General features: G+C 43.7%; 2 protein-coding genes across 5 annotated transcripts in view; one reads left to right on the top strand and one right to left on the bottom strand.

The window, feature by feature from the left end:
- The window catches only part of LOC140896496 (uncharacterized), a 191,129-nt gene that overhangs the window by 85,993 nt on the left and 90,118 nt on the right, over window positions 1-15,018 (top strand). The window lies entirely within an intron of this gene.
- GLG1 (golgi glycoprotein 1) overlaps window positions 1-15,018 on the bottom strand; it is a 177,459-nt gene that overhangs the window by 85,558 nt on the left and 76,883 nt on the right. For 3 of the 4 annotated variants that reach the window (XM_073307099.1, XM_073307098.1, XM_073307096.1), the window contains exons 2-3: window positions 14,568-14,600; window positions 6,748-6,834 (exon numbers count right to left, since the gene is read on the bottom strand). In XM_073307099.1, the coding sequence (XP_073163200.1) occupies window positions 6,748-6,834; window positions 14,568-14,600 (120 nt within the window). The remainder of the gene's footprint in view (window positions 1-6,747; window positions 6,835-14,567; window positions 14,601-15,018) is intronic. The other variant, XM_073307097.1, reaches the window with a different exon arrangement.

Below are 15,018 nucleotides of genomic sequence, written 5' to 3'. Positions count from 1 at the left end.
ATCACAATCAAACTCCCCCCCACGAGAGTATAATTCAGAAAGTTACTCAGTCTTACGGCCTCCGTCACGATGATTTATATTATTTCTTCTGTCCGATGAAATCTCCGTCTCCGGCTGTGTTGGCTGTGTTCCAAGTCCTCCGGTATGTTAAGAATGCTATAAGGTCCGAGCTGCTGGCGAAACGGCTGGGTTTGGGGGTTTCCACTCCCCCCTCCGGACAGCAAAATCAGCAATCTTCCCCTCCTCCGGGGGCTCAGCTGAGGCAAATAGCTGCGCCCGAAAGCAGGCGTGGGGGGGGGGGGGGGGGTGGCTGGCGAAGGACGTAGACGGGAAAAAAAACACAAAAAATGAAAAGAAAAAACAAAAAAGCGTCTGGCCCGGTCGGGGGGGGGACTAAGGCAGGTGCAAAAAGTAAGAAAAATCCGGGCCAGGGGGCTTTAGGAAAGAACAGAAAGCAGATAGCTGAGGAGCAAGCAAAAGACGTTCCGTTTCCTAACAGGGAAGGTTCCAGAACAATCAGGAACTTTCTGGAAACAATTAAGGTAGACAGGCTGATTAGAACATCTGCAGCCAATCAAGAAGCTGCTAGAATCAATTAAGGCAGGCTAATCAGGGCACCTGGGTTTAAAAAGGAGCTCACTTCAGTTTGTGGTGTGTATGTGAGGAGCTGGGAGCAAGAGGCACTAGGAGCTCAGAGTGAGAATGAGGACTGTTGGAGGACTGAGGTGTACAAGCATTATCAGACACCAGGAGGAAGGTCCTATGGTGAGGATAAAGAAGGTGTTGGGAGAAGGCCATGGGGAAGTAGCCCAAGGAGTTGTAGCTGTTGCACAGCTGTTCCACGAGGCACTCTAGACAGCTGCATTCCACAGAGCCCTGGGCTGGAACCTGGACTAGAGGGCAGGCCCAGATTCCCCCCAAATCCTCCCAACTCCTAGTTAGATACAGGAGAAGTTGACCTGGACTGTGGGTTCACGAAAATGGCCAAGCTGAGGGCTGCCGTGAAGCTCCAAGGTGAGCAAATCCGCCAATAAGCGTAAGATCCACCAAGGTAGAGGACGAACTTTGTCCTAGTACATATCCAGTAGGGTCCCAGGGAGATCATTTCTTGGTTCTATGTTAGTTAACCACCAAAACAAAATCAGCAAGATTAGAGTTCTGCTTTGTCTTGTAATAAAACAAAATCATTATTGATCAAGTTTACAGATGATACAGACTGGAGCAGAATGGTAAATAATGAAGAGGACAGATCAGAGGATAGAGCGATCTGGATTGCCTGTGCCCTGCTTACCAAGCTGTTTCAATTCAATACAGCCAAATCTAAAGTCATACATCTAGAAACAAAGAATACAGGCCACAGTTTCTTCAGGTATGTTAGCAACAAGAAGAAAGTCAAGGAAAGTGTGGGCCCCTTACTGAGTGAGGGAGGCAACCTAGTGACAGAGGATGTGGAAAAAGCTAATGTACTCAATGCTTTTTTTGCCTCTGTCTTCACGAACAAGGTCAGCTCCCAGACTACTGCACTGGGCAGCACAGCATGGGGAGGAGGTGACCAGCCCTCTGTGGAGAAAGAAGTGGTTTGGGACTATTTAGAAAAGCTGGACAAGCACAAGTCCATGGGCCCGGATGTGCTGCATCCGAGAGCGCTAAACGAGTTGGCGGATGTGACTGCAGAGCCATTGGCCATTATCTTTGAAAACTCATGGCCATCGGGGGAGGTCCCGGACGACTGGAAAAAGGCTAATGTAGTGCCCATCTCTAAAAAAGGGAAGGAGCAGCATCCGGGGAACTACAGGCCAGTCAGCCGCAACTCAGTCCCTGGAAAAAATCATGGAGCAGGTCCTCAAGGAATCAATTCTGAAGCACTTAGAGGATAGGAAAGTGATCGGGAACAGTCAGCATGGATTCACCAAGGGCAAGTCATGCCTGGCTAACCTAACTGCCTTCTATGACGAGATAACTGGCTCTGTGGATGAGGGGAAAGCAGGGGACCTGTTATTCCTTGACTTTAGCAAAGCTTTTGACATGGTCTCGCACAGTATTCTTGCCAGCAAGTTAAAGAAGTATGTCCTGGATGAATGGACTATAAGGTGGATAGAAAGCTGGCTAGATCGTCAGGCTCAATGGGTAGTGATCAATGGCTCCATGTCTAGTTGGCAGCTGCTATCAAGTGGAGTGCCCCAAGAGTCGACCCGGGGGCCGGTTTTGTTCAATATCTTCACTAATGACCTAGAGGATGGCGTGGATTGCATCCTCAGCAAGTTTGCAGATGACACTAAAGTGGGAGGAGAGGTAGATATGCTGGAGAGTAGGGATAGGATACAGAGGGCCCTAGACAACTTAGAGGATAGGGCCAAAAGAAATCTGATGAGGTTCAACAAGGACAAGTGTAGAGTCCTGCACTTAGGACGGAAGAATCCCATGCACTGCTACAGACTAGGGACCAAATGGCTCGGCAGCAGTTCTGCAGAAAAGGACCTAGGGGTTACAGTGGACGAGAAGCTAGATATGAGTCAACAGTGTGCCCTTGTTGCCAAAAAGGCCAATAGCATTTTGGGATGTATAAGTAGGGGCATTGCCAGCAGATCGAGGGACATGATCGCTCCCCTCTATTCGACATTGGTGAGGCCTCATCTGGAGTACAGTGTCCAGTTTTGGGCCCCACACTACAAGAAGGATGTGAAAAAATTGGAAAGGGTCCAGTGGAGCCCAACAAAAATTATCAGGGGACTGGAACATATGACTTATGAGGAGAGGCTGAGGGAACTGGGATAGTTTAGTCTGCAGAAGAGAAGAATGAGGGGGGATTTGATAGCTGCTTTCAACTACCTGAAAGGGAGTTCCAAAGAGGATGGAGCTAGACTGTTCTCAGTGGTAGCGGATGACAGAACGAGGAGTAATGGTCTCAAGTTGCAGTGGGGGAGGTTTAGGTTGGATATTAGGAAAAACTTTCACTAGGAGGGTGGTGAAACACTGGAATGCACTACCTAGGAAGGTGGTGGAATATCCTTCCTTCGAGGTTTTTAAGGTCAGGCTTGACAAAGCCCTGGCTGGCATGATGTAGCTGGTGTTGGTCCTGCTTTGAGCAGGGGGCTGGACTAGATGACCTCCTGAGGTCCCTTCCAACCCTGATATTCTATGATTCTATGAGTTACAGAAAGGGGGTCTCTATCCTGGGAAACAGACTTCGAAAGAGACTTGGGGGTCATGGTTAATAAATCAGCTCAACATAAGCTCCTAGTGTAATACAATGACCAAAAGGGCTAATGTGATCATTGGATGTATAAACAGAGAACTTACTGAGTAGGAGTAGAGAGTTTATATTACCTCTATTTCTCCCTGGTGCAACTGCTACTGGAATGGTGCATCCTGTTCTGGTGTCCACAATTTAAGTAGGATGTTGATAAATTGCCATGAGAATGATTAAAGGACTGAAAAATGTATCTTATAATGATAGACTCAGGGAGGTTAATCTATTTAGTTGATCAAAGAGAAGGTTAAGGGGTGACTTGATCACACAAGTGCCTACACAGAGGAACAAATTTGATAATAAAGAGCTCTTCAATCTAGCAGATGGAGGTATAAACAGCAACAAATGGCTCGTAGTTGAAGCTAGACATAAAATATGCTCCAGGTCAAACAGGAATTAACTCAGGGAAGTTCTTTGGACTGTAGTACGTAGGAGGTCAGTCTAGATGATCACAATGATTCCTTCTTCCCTGATAATCTATCAATTATTTTCTATATACCAGCTAACTATAACATGTGGTCATTTAAAAACCTCATTTGTAAGGATAATGGTTTTAATCAAATTATCGAACATTCAAAATATAGTGCAATTTCAACATTTTAACCTATATAATCCCTAGAAAAATTACAGTTATAACAGTTGTTGGGTGAGATCACTAAAGACAAGACAAAGTGCATAATTTCTTTTGAGTTAAATAATTCCGTTTCAAAGATGGGGTCTAGATCAGTCATCTGTGCAGAGAACACAGCAAGTACTAGGTTGCTGGTTCTGGACACTTCTAATGAAACCCCATTTTTGGCTCTAGAGGAAGCCAACTGTTATTGTGGGTTAAGCTCCTGGCCAAATGCTTATACAACCATAATATTGTTTGTTAATTTGACTACCATTTTACACTGGCATTAACCATTTTAATATAAAAGTTTTAAGGGTGTGACTTTCAAAAATGACCAAGGGAAGTACCTAACTCCTAGTGACTTCCAATGGAAGTTGGTTGCCTAATTCCCCCAGAGGCTTTTGAAATCAAAACATATATATATATATTAAAATCAAAATGTAGCCAATGTGGTCTAGGACTGAACAGGACAATTCACACTGGTATGTAGTGTATTAAATACAAATCTAAAGTCATGTTCCCCCAGTAGGAAGGTGTGGTATGACTTTTCAATTCTTAAACATTTTAAAGGGTGGTCTTTTAAAATTTTTTTTGTCAGTTTGCAAAATTTCAGATTGATAATCTACCTTATCCAATGTAAAACAAAGATTGTTTCATGCATCTACTTTGCTATTAAATATCAATAAGAGGTGTAGCATGTATGATTGTAAAAACAATCAAACTGGAATTTTATAAAACCAGGATGCCACCTGTTTGTATCATTATTCACCAAAAAATTATATAAGAGGAAGACTATGGAAATAAGTGTACAATTAAAATTCTGTGTCTTTCCCCACCACATTTAGGAGCTTTTATCTAAGATTTATAGTGCAATGATTACAACAATGCTAGACAGTCAATGTATAAAAAGGGAAATTAACTGTGCTGTGATAAGGGAGCATTCTCAAACATGCCTGGGTTGTACAAATTCTGCAACAGCTCTATTACAGAAACCAAAGAGCTGAAAATAGAAAGCATTTGGCTTTACTCTGACTGCAAAGTGTCAGCTTGTAGAGATATGTGTGATGTTGCTTCCATTTTGGAGCTATAAACTTCCAAACACAGCACAGTGCCTTGTAATGCAACACAAACTAGATCACTAATTCTTAGGGCAAGCTAAAAATAGAAGAGTTCACCATTCAGGAACCTATGGTTTGAATCACTTCAAATTTCACAGAATATCAGGGTTGGAAGGGACCTCAGAGGGTCATCTAGTCCAACCCCCTGCTCAAAGCAGGACCAATCCCCAATTTTTGCCCCAGATCCCAAACGGCCCCCTCAAGGATTGAACTCACAACCCTGGGTTTAGCAGGCCAATGCTCAAACCACTGAGCTATCCCTCCCCCGCCAAAAATTCTACCTTGGTCCCAGACCTAACTAACCAATTTTGATGCCAATAAGACACATGGATTTTACTGGGGAAGGGAACATGGAAAATGAAGTCTGTAATAGAAACTCAGTTGCAACCTTAAGTATGGCTGTTAGTACTCAAAGAATGGAAGAATCCAACCTGCACAAAACACCTGGTGGAAGGTGTGACAAAGTGGGAATCTTTAATATTTTTATAATTCCTGTGTGTGCCTCACTTTTCCAATGTACTCTGCATTTCTATCCGGGGGTGCAAAGGGTCAGATCCGCTCTTGGAGGCAGATTAAGAGACCTGAGGTTTCTCTCACTGAGCTGTACGGGGTGGAATGAATGGGTCATTAAACAACTGGTGGGAACCAACCCACATCAATGGATAATTCAGAAAAGCAATGGGAACCCCAATGGACAGGACAGTTGTAGTTAGCAACCAATGACCAAGAGGAAGTAGATTTCCCCCACTTTTAGACAGGAAAACTGAGCAAAGGCCCCAGGTAGAGAAAAAAGGGGCAAGGTGTCAGGTGGCTGGGACAAGGGCTGGCCTTTGGGGACAGTGGGGAGACAGAAGCTCTCCTTGGGGACTGAAAAGCAGACAGAGAAATGGATTCCATAACAGCTTGGCTGGCTGATTACACCAGTTGAGCCAGCATGGACCATGTCTTAACCTTTGTGTCTCTGTGCTAACTAAAGGACTTTTAGATTCTGTATGCTTGATGACTAATAAATTGTTCCCTTGTTTTGAAAATGCTGCTGTTGTCACTGCAAACACTGAGAACATTGTGTCCTGAAGGGGCACAGTACAAGCCTCCAACAGGAGATTGTTTTGGCTGGATTTATTGCAGGGAGCCATGGAGAGAGAAAGGGATTGCCAAAGGCCCAATTTCAGAGTCTTGGAGGCCATGGGCCTGCCCCTATGGAACTATGGGTGTCCCTGGGATGCAGCACACTGAAAGGGGTCACTTCCAAAGGACTAGGCCATAGACCAGACCCTGTGGATCTGTGACAGGTCAGGCAGGAACTGAGGGGTTCTTAGTTTATTGTTTCTCTTTATTCTGTTCCCATCATTCCTCCTATCCAACCACTTACCACCACTCAAGTTAAACACATTTTTGCAAATACCAAATGATATCCCCAGGAACCTGCCTCCCCTCTTCTCCCTTCTCCCACCCCTGACCCTACCCCAAATGTGGAAGAGAAGACTTGGTCTATTGTCAGTTCAATCTCCCCGTAGAGAGGGCTTGTCTACACTGGTTCAGCTAACACCTTTTTTAATATCTCTATATTAGGTTCTAAGCAGTGTTTAGATTGTGTTAATTACTAATTAGCTAACATTTTAGCATACCACTCATTTTCCGCAATCTAGAAAAGCTTTAAGGGCTCTTTAGATAGATTTGAAGTGTTTTTGCTTTGGTGGCAGAGGGGTAAGAAGAGCGCACAAATATAACAAACAGATGAAGCAATCCCCTTTCTTCACCCTCACCTCTGCTATGGTGGACTTACAGACCTCTCTGGCCACGGATTCAAACTTCAGGTCTGTAGTCAGGTTCAACTTGTAGTTCCACAACAGCTAAATAAAAGAGAACGCATGATTTTGTATAGAAAGGGTTGGAAGTTTTGCACCTAGGGATGATAAAAACAGATGTTTTTTGGCTTCAGACTAAAACAGAAACTGAGGCAATCTAATCTCCTTCACATACAGTTACTGTGGTTCATTGTGCATGAGCTTCATTCTTCGGTCATATCTAAAACTATGCAGAAAAAGCCCATCAATTAAATTTATCACACCATGATATAGTCATCTATCTACCGTCCCACATTTTAAGCAAATGATTCCCAAAGCCAAAATTTCTACATATAATCATTAACCAAGTCATTAAAAGGAAAGGTACCATTGAATCTATTTTCTGAATCACACGATCTTTGTTTATAAGACAATGAAGACTTCCTAAGTTAACACCCGTTGAGCTTTTAGCAAAGTAATGCATTCAATTCGCTAATCTTTCTGTATAAATTGTATGGCTTAGTTGTGCAATATAGTATTCTCTATGCAGACACAGTGATGCCCTCAGCATGAACTGGATTATGCCAGAAACGTTCTAACTCCAGCCTGGCTGGAAAGAGATTCCAGTCAGCTGCTCATTCACTTCCCTCTTCAGAAGGCTATTAAAAAGATAACATCTAGGACAAATTGTGTTGTGATGGCACTCCATGAAAACTTAGGGGTTCTCTCTTCAAAAGGCTAATGGCATTTCGGCAGTACAACAGAGCTAGTTAACACCCAAACTCCTGCATGAGGGTCACTGCCCCTCCTAGGAGAGAGTCCGGGATTAGTTGATTAAATATGATCTAATTGTTTATACTGATCCAAAATGAATTTCAGTTTTAGCACATTGTGCTCTCCATAAACATGGCTGTTCCAGCTGCCCTCTGGCACCTCAGTAGTAGATCAATTTAAAAGGAAGAAATATAAGACAAGGTAACAAGAATTCAGTAAATTTGGCAACAGGCCAGAGCTAGCCTGGCCTCATATCCCAGTTGCCACTACTAGCTTATTCTATTGCACTTCTCTCCAGAAGCATAGGAGTTTAAGCCACAAAATGTTTATTTCAAACAAGTATTTTGTACTTGTGACAAAATAATCTATTAAGGGGTCAAGCCAATATTGTGTCAGACTTGTATTATACATCAACACTTAATAAAACAAAACCAAAAAACTAAAAAAATAATTAAGCAGCAGACGTGCTGTCATCTAAGTAGGACAACTCTGTTTAAAGTCTTCAGAAGGCAGAGGCAGCAGCATACGAAGCATTACAGATGACACAGGAACAACAGTCCTATGCATTTCTTCCCTCAACTTCAGTATTTGAAAGATCAGACATGGAGATAAGTCCTCAGGGTATTTTGCAAAAGATGGGAGACTTGTGCTTAGGTCTTTCGGAAAAATATGAAAAAGCCAAAGGAGCCAACTGTAACGTTGCACCCCATAATGCTTTATGGAAATATGCTTACGAATGTAAATATGACATGACTGGAATATGTTTTATGCTACATATGCCATGTAACATATCTCTGCAAAGATTATGATCTACTGAATACATTCCTCCTATTTGTATGCATGTATCATTTTAGTATTCAAAGTTATGAGTATTGGTTATGTACTTGTTTAATTTTAAATAGCCTCAGTGAGGCAGTTGGTCAGCTTACTGAGAAAAGACTATTCTCAGTAAGTGCCCAATCAAGAAACACTTAAGCCAACAATGAACTTGGAAATGCCAATCCACATCTGAGCTTTCCAAGGAACGTGGCTTGGCTGGTAAGGAACTCAGTCATGCATGGACATCCGACTTGCCCAAGTGACTCCCAAACTCCATTTTGTAGCTGGATTCTACATTGGGGGAGAGAGAGGTGTCCACCCACAAGAGAAAGTCTATTTAAATCCCTGGGAGACCCCTCCATTTTGTCTTCAGCTTGCTCAAGAGACAGCCTCTTCACCCCAAAGATACCTGAAAGAAACTGGAACAAAGGACAGTAACCATGGGGGTGTGAGTGATTGCTGGACCCAGACCAGAAGGCGGCTAGTCTGTAAAAGAGGCTTATTGGAACATCTCTGAGGGTGAGATTTTATCTGTATTCAGCTTCTTACTGTATTAGGTTTAGACTTGCATGTTTTATTGTATTTTGCTTGGTAATTCACTTTCTTCTGTCTGCTATCACTTGGAACCACTTAAATCCTACTTTTTGTATTTAATAAAATCACTTTTTACTTATTAATTAACCCAGCGTATGTATTAATACTTTGGAGGGTGGGGGGGCACTGTGCATCTCTATCAGTGTTATAGAGGATGAACAATTTATGAAACGGATTTATTTGGGGTTTGGACCCCACTGGGAGTTGGGCATCTGAGTGTTAAACATAGGAACACTTCTTAAGCTGCTTTCAGTTAAGCCTGCAGTTTGTGGGATGTGGCTCACACCTGGGTCTGTGTTTGTAGCTAGCAAGCGTGTCTGGCACAACCAGGCAGGGTTCTGGAGTCCCAAGCTGGCGGGGAAGGCAGGGACAGAAGTAGACTTGGCACATCAGTTGGCAGCTCCAAGGGGGTTTCTTTGATCCAACCCATCACACCGCCATCATCTGACACTAATGCATGGGAGAAGCCCAAAGATGGGTGGTGGGAAGGACTTTGGACACATCTCCACCATGAACTGTGAAGTTAACATTAGAGGTAGAAAGAATGTACTGATACTGGAATAATAGACTTAACAGGAGACTCCCAAAAAGACTTTCCCTCAGATGGAAGCTCACAGGTCTGAGTCCCTATAAACTGGATCAAATGCTTTTGAGTGAGAATGCAACCAAAGACTGCAGACCAAGGAAATGGAGGATTGCCCACAGACATGAAGTTTGGATAAAGCCTTAACTTCCCTGGTAGGAGCCAAGGCATAACTCTGATTTGAGGGACTCTCCGGACAGAGCAGGGGGAGAGAGAACACTATCAATTATCAGAAACAAAACACATTTGATATTCAATCCCACATCCTCTGCACGCAGGGATACTTTTATGCATGACCCCTTTGGTATTTTTATCACCTGCTCTATGCAGAGGGCTGCGATGAGGGGGCCTCTTGGCACCATGTCCTCTTTTCACCACCAGTCATAATAGAATGGCTATGGGCTGTTGATCCAGACTGGGCTGTTGGAAGTGTTTTAGTTCTGACATACTAGGAGCTGGTTCCTTTTTATTTATTTATGGTGGGGGTAGGGGATGGGGAATTTGAAGTTGTTGGACCTGAAGCCTTGGTCGTAGCAGCAAGAGCCTGGGCTTTCCACAGCCTATTACATCAGGAAGAAAAAGTGCAAGCTGGAAGACTGTGGGGCAGTTGTCTGGCCTGTGCTGGCAGGGGGGCAGACTAGATGGTCAGCCTGGTCCCTTCTAGCCGTAGAATCTATGAACCTATAAGATCACGACAGGCCTGACGGATGAAGTCAACAAATACCAAGCAGGCCCTTGGAGAATGCCCCTACCATTTCAGGCAGCAAGTACTGGTCCATCATTTTGTTCTTAAAGGGTATTTAAAACTCATCCACATCTGGATCTGCTTTGTTAAGAGCTCAGAAATACACTGCACAATTCTAGCCAAGACACTCAGTACTGTATAAAAACTAATCTAATTATTTTATTTAAGAATGAACACTAAACTAGCAAAGTTACCAAATTTTATTAAACTACAACAGTAAATTCAAATGTCAGCTTGGCGATCTGGAATTTTGATAATGATAAGCTGGTCATTGATAAACAAGGTAATCAGAGGAAAACCTGTCCTAGACCCAGCAGCATCTTCCAAGCTCTCTCCAAACACTATACCTTCCCATAGCTTTAGAAACAATAAACCAAACTGATTTGTGTTATTTTTCAAGCTGCCACAGCAGTTTCCATGTGAGTGGCTAAGATTTTTAGTGAATGAAGATAACTGTGTAAGACACATTTTTCTAAGGCTAAGAGCATTAAGTGCAAGAGTACAGTACTCTTCAGAATATTCCTGTGACCCAGTGAACCTCGGGTGTCAACTGGCTGATGGCACAATGAGTGCAAAGGGGCACATGGAATCCTTCAGCTAGCAGGCAATGTGACAGCATGTGTCTCATGAAAGAAGGGCCACAGCCACTCTGGCTGTAAAGCCTGGCAAGGATTTGGGGTGAGCAATACTCTACAAGACATGAATACCTTGTTAATTAAGTTGACGCTCTAGAATGCATGTTATATTATTTTATATGTAACCATTTCCAAATCTTCTACTTGCTACTTCTTGAATCGCTATGCTTTGCTAAATAACCACCACAACACCCTGCCAAACATACCTTGAAGCTTTGTTGTTTTCAATACAAACAAATCTAAGTGCTATGTGTTAAGTAGAGTAGTGATCAGAGGAGGAACTGGTAAGATGGGGATGTACTGTGTCTTTGGAAGCAGCAACTCTGTGAATGCTGCGAGCTCAGTGGACGAGGGACCAGAGAGCAATACAGAAGTACACAGACAATCCAGGGAGTGTTGGGGACAACTTCCTGGTACAAGTGCTGGAAGAGCCGACTAGGGGCCGTGCTCTTCTTGATCTGCTGCTTACAAACTACAAACAGGGAAAAATTGGTAGAGGAAGTAGAAGTCGGTGGCAACTGAGGCAGCAGTGACTATGAGATGGTTGAGTTCAGGATCCTAAAAAAAGGAAGAAAGGAAAGTAGCAAAATACAGACCCCGGACTTCAGAAAAGCAGACAGACTCCCTTAGGGAACTGATGAGCAGGATCCCCCGGGGGGCTAATATGAGGGAGCAAGGAGTCCAGGAGACCTGGCTGTATTTTAAAGAAGCCCTATTGAGGGCACAGGAACAAACCATCCCAAAGTGCAGAAAAGAATAGCAAATATGGCAGGCGACCAGCTTGGCTTAACAGTGAAATCTTTGGTGAGCTTAAACTCAAAAAAGGAAGCTTACAAGAAGTGGAAAGTTGGACAGATGACTAGGAAGGAGTATACAAATATTGCGAGAGCATGCAGAGGTGTAATCAGGAAGACCAAGTCACAACTGGAGCTGCAGCTAGCAAGGGATGTGAAGGGTAACAAGAAGGGTTTCTACAGGTATGTTGGCAACAAGGTGGTGGTCAGGGAAAGTGTGGGACCCTTACTGAATGGGGGAGGCAACGTAGTGAAAGATGACATGGAAAAAGCTGAGGTACACAATGCTTTTTTTGCCTCCGTCTTCACAGACAAGGGCAGCTCCCAGACTGCTGCACTGGGCAACACAGCATGGGGAGGAGGTGACCAGCCCTCAGTAGTGAAGAACAGGTTAAGGATTATTTAGAAAAGCTGGACATACACAAGTCCATGGATCCAGATCTAATGCATCCAAAGGTGCTGAGGGAGTTGGCTGATGTGACGGCAGATCCACTGGCCATTATCTCTAAAAATTCGTGGCCATCGGGGGAGGTCCCGGATGATTGGAAAAAGGCAAATATAGTGCCCATATTTTAAAAAGTGAAAAAAGAGAACCCGGGGAACTACAGACCAGCCAGCCTCTCTTCAGTCCTCAGCAAAATCATGGAGCAGGTCCTCAGGAAATCCATTTTGAAATACTTGGAGGAGAGGAAGATGATTAGGAACAGTCAATATGGATTCACCAAGGGCAAGTCATGTCTGACCACCCTGATTGCCTTCTATGATGAGATAACCGGCTCTGTGGATATGGGGAAAGTGGTGGATGTGATCTATCTTGACTTTAGCAAAGCTTTTGATACGGTCTCCCACAGAATTCTTGCCAGCAAGTTAAAAAAGTATGGGCTGGATGAATGGACTATAAGGTAGATAGAAAGTTGGCTAGATTATCAGGCTCAATGGATAGTGATCAATGGCTTGATTCTAGTTGGCAGCCAGTATCAAGCGGGGTGCCCCAGGGGTCGGTCCTGGGGCTGGTTTTGTTCAACATCTTTATCAATCATCTGGATGATGGGATTAATTGCACCCTTAGCACATTCACAGATCACATTAAGCTGGGGGGAGAGGTAGATATGATGGAGGGTAGGGAGAAGGTCCAGAGTGACCTAGACGAATTGGAGGATTGGGCCAAAAGAAATCTGATGAGGTTCAACAAGGACAAGTGCAGAGTCCTGCACTTAGGAAGGAAGAATCCCACGCATCGCTACAGACTAGGGACTGACTGGCTAAGCAGCAGTTCTGCAGAAAAGGACCTGGGGATTACAGTGGACAAGAAGCTGTATATGAGTCAACAAAGCGCCCTTGTTGCCAAGAAGGGCGATGGCATATTGTGCTGTATTAGTAGGAGCATTGCCAGCAGATCAAGGGAAGTGATTATCCCCCTCTATTTGGCACTGGTGAGGCCACACCTGGAGTAGTGCATCCAGTTTTGGTTCCCCCACTACTAAAGGGATGTGGACAAATTGGAAAGAATCCAGTGGAGGGCAATGATGATAATTAGGGGGCTGGGGCACATGACTTACGAGGAGAGGCTGAGGGAACTGGGATTATTTAGTCTGTAGAAGAGAACAATGAGGGGGGATTTGATAGCAGCCTTCAACTACCTGAATGGGGCTTCCAGAGAGGATGGAGCTAGACTGTTCTCAGTGGTAGCAGAAGACAGAACAAGAAGAAATGTTCTCAAGTTGCAATGGGGGAGGTCTAGGTTGGATATTAGGAAACACTACTTCACTAGGAGGGTGGTGAAGCACTGGAATGAGTTACCTAGGGAGGCGGTGAGATCTCCATCCTTAGAGGTTTTAAGGCCCGGCTTGACAAAGCCCTGCTGGGATGATTTAGTTGGGGATTGGTCTTGCTTTGAGCAGGGGGTTGGACTTGATGACCTCCTGAGGTCTCTTCCAATCCTAATATTCTATGATTCTATGACACTCCTGGGAGACTCTCGGACAGCTCAAGAGTTGGAGTGTGCCTGTCGCTAACTTGCAGAGTGACAGCGGGGCCTTTATTGCCTGTGGCCAGTGGAGTTGGAAACCGATCCGCGGAAGGCATAGACAAGGCTTCCTCATGTTAAAGGCAGAGGTGCCCACAGCCCTGGGAACTGTCACAATTACCTTCTGAGCTAATTTGGCAACTCTGTGCTCTTTGTCAAGACAAATATGTCAATGTCTTTGGTTTCTTTCTACCTTTTATGGTTCGTGAAAATCTCCATGATCCAGCTTACACAGAGGGGACCTGCTGTTGAATAGACCACACAATTTAAATCAGGGATTTTCAGTCTTTACCCAACTGAGGGCCATCCTAGCATTCCCAGGAGTTTAAGGGCCACACTTATGCATAGGACGGAAAAGATTTTAACTACCTACACCTTTAACAAAGATACAGTTCATAGACTACAGGTCTCAGCATGCAATACTCCATTTTGAGCCAAAGAACTCACCTCCAGAGAGGACTGACCATTGCATACTGAGACTTGCAATCTCCATGAAAGAGGAGGTCACATTGAGAACTCTGGAAATTTTGGACACTCCTAGCTTAACCCAAGTGATCCACAGCTGAAGACTTAGAGTTAAGCATTCAGCACCTTCCTACTGCAAATCTGAATTTAGAAAGCCTAAATGAGATGGTGTGTAGTGGTAAAGAAACTGGCTCCATGTTCCCTTGCTGGGAGTCAGCCCAGGAACTCATATTGGCACAGAAAACATCACAGCTTGTGGAAAGTGTTGTTTTCTGTCTCTGCAAAATAGCCAGGGGTTGCTGCAGGAAATAAGTTTCAAATGCTACAGCTAGCTAGAGAGCAAAGAAAATCAACTGATACTTACATGGTTGCAGTCTGAAGAGATTTCATTGTCCGGCTGAAAGAAGAAAGAAAGAAAGGAGCTTTAGTCCAGATCTAATGTGAACTGGTTAACATATGCTAAAGCATGAGGATGTTAAATCTTCAAAATACCGCAAAAACATTAAGAATACAAATTTGCATTTTCAAAACATTTCCCAGCTTTGTGATAACCTGAAGATTGGACAGTCAGCTTTGTTAAAGGATATAAGAGCCAGTTCACAACTTTCTCATATTGCAGCTCGTGTGTTCCAAATTGAAATATTAAAACATGGAAATGTCAAATTTACAGTATTTTAAAGTTACATCTGCTTCTAACCACTAAAGTCTGATTTACAGGTTAAGTTTCCCCCTCTCTAGTCTCATCTTAATTATTCAGCAATGGCTGGAACCAAAATAGATCAGTTTTAGACTGAACTAATTGAAAAGCAAGAGCC

The sequence above is a fragment of the Lepidochelys kempii genome, chromosome 12, assembly GCF_965140265.1.
Source record: "Lepidochelys kempii isolate rLepKem1 chromosome 12, rLepKem1.hap2, whole genome shotgun sequence".
In the NCBI taxonomy this organism is placed as follows: Eukaryota; Metazoa; Chordata; order Testudines; family Cheloniidae; genus Lepidochelys; species Lepidochelys kempii.
Note: the sequence above shows the minus strand (reverse complement) of the source record. Positions and strands in the feature narration are given on the sequence as shown.